General features: G+C 36.1%; 1 protein-coding gene across 1 annotated transcript; it reads left to right on the forward strand.

The window, feature by feature from the left end:
• The first annotated feature begins 940 nt into the window (after positions 1–940).
• On the forward strand, positions 941–9713 carry LOC121991653 (ubiquitin carboxyl-terminal hydrolase 16-like). The gene is made up of 11 exons (XM_042545639.1): positions 941–1475; positions 3207–4047; positions 4152–4240; positions 6146–6231; positions 6315–6477; positions 7430–7547; positions 7671–7828; positions 8098–8182; positions 8302–8511; positions 8896–8957; positions 9037–9713. The coding sequence occupies exons 1-11, from the start codon at positions 1153–1155 to the stop codon at positions 9635–9637; spliced, it is 2736 nt and encodes a 911-aa protein (XP_042401573.1). The 5' UTR covers positions 941–1152; the 3' UTR covers positions 9638–9713.
• The last annotated feature ends 2347 nt before the right edge of the window (positions 9714–12060 follow it).

A 12060-nucleotide genomic window follows, 5' to 3' on the forward strand; every position in this document is an offset into this window, starting at 1 on the left:
TGCTACTCAGACTCAGTTGGAACTTAGATTTAGCGATATAAAATAGTTATTTTTCAAACAGCTCAACCATCTCAAGTAGCTAATCCTTTCCCAGTTTCATAATATGAAATTATCAATTCAAATACTCAAGGGATGACTTACATTTAATTTTATAAATTCAAAGTATTTTTAGTCTATCTCCGACAATAAAAATTGTCGAACATCCAATATCTCAAATATTGACATGACAATAAGACAAAGAGCATGACTCGGATCTCATGCCTTTACTCTTGGCCATTGAAGATGAGAGAGAATCTAAGAACAAGACACAAGAAGTCATTTTCTATCATTTAGGAATGTCATCCATAAGGAGAAATCTCATAATCATTTTGTTTTCTTATAATTATTATTTTTTCCCCAAAACCTTGAGATGGAAGCAATGCCAATTTAATGTGGCACCAAGAGGAGTAGGTTGGAATAACTTCACACATCCATACAATTCTCTTTAGACAGTGTAGCTTTCCTTTTAGTTTCTTGACCATCTCGCATTCTTTACATCTAACTAGAAAAGTTAGGGGAGATGGATTAACTTGTATGATTTTTATTATAGTCAATTTGCTATGTTCATTAATCAAGTTAAGAAATATTGATTAATGATACTTTAGGTGATTAATTTTAGTTTAGTTTGAGTCTTTTTTATTTTAGTGCTTTTTGTATGATGTTGAATATCCTCTATTCACTAAATTCACTAGACTCGATCAATTAGGGTTTAGTAATGGTTAGGGAGTGAGATGGAAAAGTTTGAAACTCAAAAGGGCCTTTTTTGATATATTGAAACTTTTAGAGGTGTTATTAAGAAAAGGAAAAATACTTGGAGTAAAATGGAAAGTTGGAAGACGCTTTAGTAAAATGTTGGAATTTTGGGGTGTCACGGAATTAATTGCCCGATAAAAACGTCCTCCTTTCCGCTTCTTGCCCTCGTTTTTTCTCTGGCGACATTCTTATCGTGTTCCAGCGGGCGAGTCGAATTTGGGGATCGTTGCCTGTAGATCCGGCGAACGCGATCTGACCTCGTCGGTTGCGGGCGGCAGCCGGCTGATCTATGAGCGCCGTCTTACGGACCGGAGGAGGCTGGAGATTGGGAGCTGCCTGCCGGCGAGCGGCGGCGGATAGATGCCCTTCTACAGAGATCTAAGGTTCTCGGGGGCTGCGCTGCTTCTGGTGATTCTCTTCGGGCCCGTGGTCGCCTTCGTGGTGCGCCGGCGATGGCGCTTGGTGACGACGAGGCAGGAGGAGGTCCGGCGGTTGGCATATCTTGCGGCACAGGAAGCCGCGCTGGCGGAGATGGAGGCGATGGCAGCCTACTCGGTCACATCTTCTGTGGGCAGCGCCTATTCCTATTCCGCTTCCGTAGCTAAGGAGCTCGCTCCGGAATGTGCTGTTTGCTCTATCCCTGCTAACGCGAGATGTGCCCGATGCAAAGCTGTCAGATATTGGTAAGTTAAACTGATTAAATCTTGCACTTTTTATTTTATTTTAAGCTTTTTCTTTTCTTATTTCAACTCCTCGCTCATTATTTGCCGCGATAGTTTCATGGTTTCAGCGCCGATTTCAAATGCTGGCCGTGTAAAAGCTGGAACCCCGATTGATCTAAAGGACTTTTTTTAGTCATTATCTTATTCTGAATCCATGTTGAGTGAGTTGAGGATGTTTATATTTATATGTGAGTTTTGGAATATTTGTTAACTTACCTATGACCAAATGAGATTCAAAAGATGCTAACTTAGAGTTCAAGAAATATCCGGTGCTAGCTATGTGTCACAGTAAATATCTCGCGATCTTGTTTCTTAGCCTAAATAAAACCAACTCAATAGACCTAGAGATGTTGGTGACATAGTGGATGTTGTTGCCATTTCCCATCCGCATTCTCCTTTATTTCATCAGAGGCTCCTAATTCTCATACATGAAGTTTTCCAAAGAATAGTTCTTTGAACTTACTACTGCCTATTGATTGTAGTCATAAAAATAAATTAATTTTACAGATACCATCGCATGTCTCATTGGCGACCTCCTTGGTCTTCTGTCTAAACAAATTTAGTAGTGTTGAATAAGTCAAATTAGGATATATGTTTTACATCTCCAGATATTTCCAATTTCGTCACTGGTTCTGGAATGCTCTCAAACTTGCTCTTGGCAAATCCTTCTAGCTTGGCTCCTACTTTATTAATTTGAAGTGTCATCTTCTTCCTCGACTCAATTATTTTTTTGTAGAATGAGGAGCTAGGGAAAAGCTAGGAACCAGTCAGTTTTCATTTTCTTCAACCTTTATTTTGTAGAGGTTAATGTTTGTTCATTTGAACAATAAATCTGGTACTTTTGGACACACACACATGCATGAATGTATGTACACACATGTGTTCATAGTTCTGCAATGCCCTTATTTACCCTTGGTAAATCCTTCAGGCTCCTCTTATTTCAATGTCAATCCTGTTATCTGCCTATGTAATTATTCCTTTAAGGTGGAACAAAATGTAACTGTCTCTTGTCATTTAGCATTATCATAAAAATTTATCTGTTCATACAAAGAAGACAATGGGTATGAACTGTAAACAGTTTTATTTCAACCAATTATTGGAGCCAGTTGAACTTTGATTAAAGACGTACTAATTAGTGGACCCACAAAGCTTATTTTTGAAACCAAATATTGAAACATTTACACTCTTATCTAAGTCTTTTGTTGGGTCTGATCAGCTATCTTTATCTCTTTTGTAGATTTTCAGGATAACTTGAGCTGTATGGTAAGTTGCTTTATTTTGTATGTTGCAAAAGCAAAGGATAAAGTTTTCCATCCAAAAAAAATCTTCTTTTTGACATTGTTTTTCCCCTTTTATTAGAAAAAGCACTAAAGACATAATCATGCTGCAAATGGTTTAATTGCAGACATTTTAAAAGCATTTATATTTGACACTTCATAGAGTTATGAATCAGAATATAACTTTTGTTTCCTTAGTATAATTGGTATTGATATTGAGCAATTTCCATGTGTATTTGTTTCACACTTATTGGTGGTTGAAAAAGTTGAAATTTTGTTCCTATGAGATTGAACTTCAAAATAAGAAGGTTTGCATTTATCCTGTTCCAATTAGTTAAAAGAAAATTTCTCTTTGAAGGAGAAGTAGAGTAATACAAAGTCATGTGGTTGATATTTTGATCAACATTCATTTCAGCTCTGGTAGATGCCAGATTTTTCATTGGAGGCAAGGCCACAAAGATGAATGCCAACCTCCACCTGATAATGATAAGGATAACGTTGAAAACAAATTGAGTTCTTCTGGTCTCAAGGGAGTGCATTCTGAACAGTCTGATTTATCTGAGAAGAGGCTAGATCCAAAAGAGGATCTGTTAAAGGTTGAGACATTTTTTGGGAGGCCTTCTGTGTCAAAAGTCACCTCTACTGATAATGAAATTGATGGAGGCAAACATCTGGATATCAGTTCTAAGGATATTTCTGCAAAGATTTTTTTCTCTGATTCATCATTTTCACCAACATTACCTACTCATTCAACATTATCTCAGACCATTGGTTCTCCTGATGCTCCTTATGCTAGCATGTTAATTCCGAATAATGTTGGGCTGGAAGAACCTCCTCCTGGTGGCTTCATATTTTCAATTGACACTAACAATGTAAGCACTAAAATGCATTCAACTCCTGAGTTAGCTATGTCAAATCCTTTGTCCAGCACTAGATCCGAGAGAGTTGATAATGGGTTGAATTCAAGTACATCATCAACACGTGATTATCCTCCAGCGGCTGCATCATTAGAAGCAAGAACTCATGCAGAAAGAAATGAGACAGAAATTTCAAAAAAAGAAACATCAGAGTCCTTAGCTTCGGCTCACTATTCTACTAATGGAGGTGCTAAATCTGTTTCATTCTATGAAAGCTCAAATGCTAATGCTCATAGAGGATCTTTTGGACGAAAAAATATTCCTTATGTAGCAAATGGTCTTTCAACATCAGTGAAACAAGTTGTTACTAAAGTTTCAAGGCACTATTCTTCGGAATTTGTAAGTGGTTTTGTGGTTCTTTTAAATTGACATAAAGGCATTTACATATCTGCATACTAATAAACCAAAGTTAAGTTGCTTAATATCTCATTTTAATTTTGCAGATGCTCTTTCCATATGATCTTTTCATCAAACTCTACAACTCTGACAAGATTGATTTGCATCCTTGCGGTCTTATTAATTGCGGAAACAGGTACAAAATTTTCTGCTGGTCCACATGAACTCAGTACAATTTTTCTTGCTCTAATTTTCCTCATTTTATTTCCATAAGAAACCTATAGGTGTGTCTTACCATCTCTCATCTGTTATCTAATACAATCAAGAAGTTTCTTTGTGCTTGCTTGTCGGCGATCTAGTGAATTGGTTTGCAACTGCCTGGACATGTGGCAAAAAAAGCCAGGGTCAAGTTGCTTAAATTGGAAATTATTTATCAATTGCACTGATCTACATAGAAAAGTTATGTCAGTTTCTTGAGAAAAAACAACAGATTAAAAAATGTTGGTAATGTTGTTGAGCAATTTGATATTATCTTCCCTTGGTTCTTTGTTGGATAAAGCTACTGTGAGTTATAACTTTTGTTTCATTGGTCTCTAAAGCCTTGTAGAGATCCTGCATGCCATTACAAAAAAAAGTGTGTATCAATGACAAAAAATTGTCACTAAAATTTAACGACTTGTCACTAAAAGCTTTGGTGACAATAAATTGTTATTAGATTTGTGTCTTAAATCTCATTGTTAAAATGTTTGATGCTAGCATTAACTTCATCTGCCACTGAATGTCCTATTAGCAGCAACTTTTTTCATTAATAGACAATCTATCCTATAATGTTAAAAAAAAAAGGGTAGCCCGGTGCACGAAGCTCCCGCCATGCGGGGTCCGGGGAAGGATCTATTATACGCAGCCTTACCCTGCTTTTTTCAAGAGGTTGTTTTAGGATTCGAACTCGTGACCTTTAGGTCACAAAGTAACAACTTTACCGTTGCGCCAAACTCCCCTTCAATCTATCCTATAATGTTGCCATTAAATAATATAGTAATGATAAACATTTATGACAATTTTTTTGTCACGTATATAATATTATCCTCAACTTTGTACTGAAAAAACTTTTACTGACTATATTTAATATTAGTTGTGGCTAAAACCTCATCTTTTTTACCTTATCTCACAATTAAAGCTCATAGATGCTCTAGTTTAATGGGTTCAATCTATTAGGATTGTGGTTCATTCCAAAGTATAGTTGAAGATTTTACTAAGACAATAAAAGAAGACATGGAAGATTCATGCATCCAACTGAAATACTTGGAGAATAGTTTGTACTTATTCTAAATCAACCAGAAATAACTGATTGCCTTATCCTTAAAGAAAGATTGGTACATGCTCTGTAAGGTTTCGATATATTAGGACGATGATTTCTGGGATTCCCAAGGAAAGTAGAATATTTTACTCAAGCAAATAAAAAAAGTTTTAGAGGACTGATTCATCCTAGCTTATTGTTCAGAGTTATAGCTTGTAGTTGTTGTCATCAATTCTAAATAATTGATTATTCTGTAAGATCCTTTAATATAGATAAGCTATTGGGTATGTTGTCATTTCATATATTAACTTTTTTGATTCAATTCAGCTGCATACGCATACTTGTCAGTAGTTTATTGTTGGGTGGTTTGTCAAATTACACTAACAAATACCAACAATAAATTAACTGGAATACTCAAATCATTTTGATTTATTTTTTGATAAAAAATCCCTATCTTTTTTTTTTCTTTCTCCATGTTCTTCCTCTCCTTTCCTCATTCATCCTCCCCTTCTATTTTCTGTCATTGTTGCTTCTGCCACTGCCTCATCCTCTCTCGGGTAGAATAATCCTGGGACAAAGCTGCACTAGTTATTCTCAGCTACCCTAAATTCAATCATTAAAATAAATAATTTATCCCCTTCCTGATATTTTATCTGCAGCTTATGTTTCATGGTTTGTGGACTTTTGAAATGACACCTATATAAATATGTTCTAGTGAATTGATCTCTTTGGATATTGCTATTTTACTGGACATTTTAGGTTGTAGGTGATAAATTACTGGACATTTTTGTTTGTTGATTGCAGCTGCTATGCTAATGCTGTTCTCCAGTGTTTGACATTTACTCGGCCGTTGACGGCATATCTTCTTGAAGGTCTTCATTCTAAAACATGTATGCTCATACTCCACTTCTATTGTAATTTTTCTGTTTTAATCTTAAAACTACCTTTTAAATAAGTTCATACTCCATTCTAGGTCCAAAGGAAGAGTGGTGCTTTACATGTGAACTTGAAAGCCTTGCGAGGACTGCAAAGGAAGGGAAATCTCCTTTATCACCCATTGGAATTCTCTCTCATTTGCACAACATTGGAAGTAATTTTGGCCACGGACAGCAGGAAGACGCCCATGAATTTTTTAGGTGAGTTTGAACAGCATTAAGCTCTATAAAACACTTATACTGATCCTTATGTTACCTTGAGCTGGTCATGGAACCAATAAAATGAATGTTGATATTAACTCTATGTGCATAAATGGTTTATGGTATGTATATAGGTTTTGTTAGGATAATTAGCTTTTACTATCTTCTTCATCCACGAAGATAACATTCCGATGATAAATCTGAATTATTGAACCATGAATTGAAATTACAAAATGTTGCTGTTTGATATAAAATCTATTAACATTATTCAATGTCATGGCGTATCACAAAATGTGATATATTCCGTTGTATTTTACTTGTGATATGTTCACGAAGATAAAATCATGTTGATACATCTGGATCATGAATCATTATTTGGTAATAGGCTATTACGTATTTGCTTGATTTCATATATTGTGGTTCTTTAGATCAGAATGGAAATATTCCTCTGTGAACTTGTCCTCATTCTTCTATCCTTATTTGAGAGTCATGATTTATGAAAAAAAAAATGATCACTGAAATCTTATGATATAACTAGTGTAATTTCAATTACATTGTGCTAGTCAAAGATTTTGATATTGGATTATTTTTATCATGCAACTTTCTTTTTGCATGACATGTAACATTGTGTGATACCACACTGCAAATTGTGCAATGCACATACTATTTGCACATGGGGGATGTAACATTCTAAGTTCTTCCTCCTACCTATTTGGTCCTATTGGGATTTACATTGTCGTGTGAAGTTTGCTTGCTCTTATTGTTTCAACTTTCAAGCACGGTTTCTAAATCATATTGCTGATTGTTGTATTATGAAGTATTCTTTTGTGAACTAAATTGAACCTTATGTTGAATAGAAATTTTGTTCTAGCTAATTACTGTAGCAATATACTTCCTTTTTCATAAATGGTGGTAGGCATCTATGAGCATTTTTGTCAATATACTTTGGTAGGTATGCTATTGAGGCCATGCAGTCTGTTTGCTTGAAGGAAGCTGTAGCAAAAGCAGATGGATTGTTGGAGGAGACAACCCTAATACAGCAAACTTTTGGTGGCTATTTGCGATCCAAAGTAATTTATCTCATTACGTTCTTTGTTTTGATAAATTTGATTTGCACCTGGAATTCTAATCTTGACATGATAGCTAGCTAGCTAGTTAGCAGTTGATTTATGCTGGTTGATAAGCATGTGCAGATAAGGTGCAGTAAATGCAAGAACAAGTCTGAGTGGTGTGAAAGGATGATGGATCTTACTGTTGAGATAGATGGCAATATTGCCACCCTTGATGATGCACTTCGACGTTTTACATCTCAAGAAATTTTGGAAGGGGAGAACAAGTATAAGTGCGACAGGTTGGTTCTTTCATGCTTTAGAAGTGATTAAACCAAACATTTGTCATTCTGTCACCAATGCTGTAGTTACTTGTAGGACTAACTTTTCCAGCATTTAACAACAATAAATCTGCTTCTTTCTAGGATTATTAAAGAAAGATCAATTATACCTTTAATGCCTATCTCTGTGCACCTACTTTGCTAAAAAAAATCTCCTTTGCAAATTGGTTCTCTTACAAATGGTGTTTTCTTAACTTGATGAAGTTCATACTTTGTAATTTTCTTATCAGATGCAAGTCTTATGAACGAGCAAAAAAGAGATTGACTATATTGGAGGCTCCCAATGTCCTGACCATTGTATTGAAAAGATTTCAGGTCGTTCATCATGATGTACTATTTCTGGTTTACCATTTTTTGAGTTACCTTTGCTCATTTTATGTTCACTCAGTTGCGATACAGTGAATTCAGTTTCTTGACTGTGATTCTATTTTCAGTCTGGTAAATTTGGCAAGCTCAACAAGCCTGTCCTGTTTCCTGAGTACCTTGATTTGGCTCGTTACATGAGCGGTGATGACAAGTCCCCTGTTTATCGGCTTTATGCAGTAATTGTTCACATAGATGTGATGAATGCTTCCTTTTCTGGACACTATGTCTGCTATGTGAAGGATAGACAAGGCAAGTGGTACAAGATTGATGACAGCAAGGTATGCTATCAGTTACTTTTTGTCTGAGTGAATTGCTTTTACAAATTTTATCATGGCAACTTGATAGAGGGTATAGACTTTTGCTAGACATGTCTCAGTTTCTAATCAACTTTTTTCAATTCAATCTGGGACTGGTATGTTTTATCAGTAAAGTAGATGACGTTAAGCATGCTAGTGTAGTTGTAAGAGTAAATTCTTGAATGAAAAGCTCTCTTCAGCATTTGTCTCAAAACCTTTATCACGTGTCGCCTCCTTGTAAACTGATAGTATCTGCTTGATTTCATAAGCAATGCATTTATTTCTTTTGATTGTAATTTTTGTGCTCATGATAAACGCTTGCATCTAAAAATTGAATTTCCATGATATGACATTACTTTTGCACAGGTACAACCGGTCGAGCTTGAGAATGTCTTGTCCAAAGGTGCATACATGCTTCTTTATTCTAGGTGAGTCCAATGTACTGGAGTCACATTCTTGTATAATCTCTCTTTTCAAAATTCTTAGTCAATTTATCTCTCAAATCAGATGCTCGCCTCGTGGTCCAAGTTTGGCAAGGAGAGCGATGACCCAACTTGCACACACGGGGAAGATCATGAAGGATGGTAAAGGAAAGCCTGGAGATTCATCAGTTGCTCACCATGGAGAGCAATTCTATCCATATCCGTCAAATCTTCGTCTTCACCTGAATGATTCCGCCAGTGACAATTCTTCGCTCTTCGATGAAGGTTCCACTTGCAGCACTGAGAGCACTAGGGACTCAACAAGCACAGAAGAGTCATGGGAACACATGTCTGGAGAATCAGATTATTTCATCTCAAATAGCCCCATGAGAATCTCCGAGGATTATGATGGATTCACTTGTTATCCTGTAGGGTCCCGGCATTCCTCGAAAGCAGGGTCCCGGTATTCCACACCATCAGTGAGAGACTTAGAATCAAATGCTTGTTCCACAGGCAGGGAAATTGATCAGGAGGGCAGGAAGAGGTCTTTTATGTATCCTGACAATAGTCGGAATTTAGTTGAACATCGTAGGAGTATAGACACCAATCGGTTTAGGCAAAATGGGGGGAATTCTGGTGCACTATTGAGAAGACCTACAAAGGAACGAACTGCCCAAACATTTTGATAATCTGTTTGGGATGTAGATTTAATTAGTGCCAGCGCAAAGCAAATGCAAAGAAAAAAGAGCTAGATTTTTTGTTTGTCTGTTTGTTTAGTTATTGATTTTGTATATGCAGTTATACATGATAGTAAAAAAGGTGATTAAAACATCCCTTAAAGTTTGTCCTTAGGTCTATGAAAAGAGTAAATCATGAGGTTAGTTTATAGATGACCGTTAAGTTAGTTAGGGAGTGAGGAATTTTTTTCTCTGAAGATGTCTCTCAGGAAATGACTCTAATCATCTGGCATCCGATGGAGTGTTCTGTTGATGGTTTCACATAAGATTATTTGGATGCTATATGAGAATTTGCTAGAGTAAATGAGACATTATGAATTCTGGTATGAGTTGGAGTTTTAGTGCTGTTGGTTTGAGCAACAGTGTGCCCTAATCTTTTAGGATTATACCAGGACTCCTTGTCTGTGTCAAGGAGACTAGCTGGTCGAGAATGTATCCAGACTTCTCTATGAACATGATACCATATGTTTATGGTGTCTAAAACTTTTGGTCTGAGACTTCACCAGGATCAGCCAACGTCAAAGGATTATTTCAACTAGGTTGTAAATAAGTCAACCCAAATTCAATTTCATAGTGTTGCAATTTATTGGATAAAGTAACTTAGTCTAGTCAAGTCAAGTCGAATAAGTCGTTAAAAGGATTGTTCAAGTTTGACTTAGGTTTTTTTATGAGCTTGAATTTGATTCGTTTAAATGTTATCGAATTCTTAATTTAAGTTTATTTGATTGTTTGAAATTTTTATCTTTTAAACTTATTTAGTTGGTGATTTAGCTTGATAATACATTTTTTTATTTATATTAGATATTCAAATTTTACAATCCGATAAATTTTATAACTTGACTAATTTTGAGGTAAACAGTTTGGCTCTACATTTTCCACCAAGTAAATTAAGAAATACTCATGATTATCCATTCAGGAAAGTCATCGTCCTTTGGTTTAGGAGAAAAAATGTTCTATAATGCGTCATAATTGAGATTCAAACCTTACGTGCTTGGTTAATCGTTGCTACATCAAAATTGATGTCAGACAAGATAACAATTATCCCAAGGACAATTAAATCCGTTGATTTACGCACAAATATTAGGAATAATCTTCTAAAATCTGCTGATTTAAAAAAGAATATTAGTAAATAAGAAAATAACAACACTCTTGAAAATATTATTAATCTAAAAAAACTTCTCTTACATTAACCAAACAAGGGGCAGGGATTCTCTAGTTCAGGATTCTCGGACCAATCCTGGACCCTTGCATGTTCATTGGATGGGTGGACTTTACCCCACCTGTTAAATAGGTGGGGTCCAGTTCATCCTACCAATGAATATGCAGGGCCTCCTCTGGTCCAAAAGATTCTGGACCAGAGGATCTGGTCTCCCAAACAATACGCTTATATACACTCCAAACTTTAAGACGCAAAATAAGATTCTGGACCAGAGGATCTGGTTTCCCAAACAATACGCTTATATACACTCCAAACTTTAAGACGCAAAATCTCAACAGAAAGGAAAAAAAATCTTTAACATGCTAAAAGTCCATAATAACCTAAATAGACTCAAAATTTTAAAATATTATCAAAAATTATTTGGATCCTCTTGTATCAGTTATCTTAAGTTGAAAAAAATTCATTCTTAAGTTTAGAATAGAGTTAGGTGAAAGTCTAGGAGGAAGATCCTCTGATATCAAATTAGCAAAATTTGCTAGTAGTCGTTGTACTTCTTCAACATATTCCTTTTTAGTATAGTAATGTAAAATACCATAATTAAATAAAAAGTGTCATTGGAGAAATAACCTTACAAAATTTTCTAGAAATTTTTAGAATTTCTTCGGAATTTAAACGAAGTCCGTATGACTCATTTAAGGAGATAAATCAATTGAGTTTTGAGAAAGTCTGTTTGAATATCCCAATTAAGTTGGGAGTTAATTGATTTCATTAGCCTAAGTTGGAATGAATTAACTTCGGTTTAAATGGCAAAACCTTAGTTCTTTCCTCACTGTTTTGCTGACTCTTATTTCCCCAATCCCTTTTCTTCTCCTCTTTCGTTTACTAAGCCCGATCTGTCGTCGAACCCTCTCCATCTCCCGATCCACACCACCATCGCCGTTGGCCATCACCGCCTGCCTCGCTGATGAGTTGCTGCGTTTGGCTGCCTTTCCTACTCACAGTCACCAGTTCCTCTCGGTGCTCAGCTCGGCAACATCGTCTCGCTCATATCATTAGGGCACCCAATCAAATTCGAGACAGGAGGAAGAACCTAATCATTCTGCCGGACTACATCTCGTCCTCTTCATCAGATCATGCTATCGGCACTAGGGAGCTCTTCTCACTGTTCGATCTCACTGTTCTACACCCTTACAACCTCATCCATAACCGATTG

This window comes from Zingiber officinale, chromosome 6B (assembly GCF_018446385.1).
Source record: "Zingiber officinale cultivar Zhangliang chromosome 6B, Zo_v1.1, whole genome shotgun sequence".
Taxonomy (NCBI): Eukaryota; Viridiplantae; Streptophyta; class Magnoliopsida; order Zingiberales; family Zingiberaceae; genus Zingiber; species Zingiber officinale.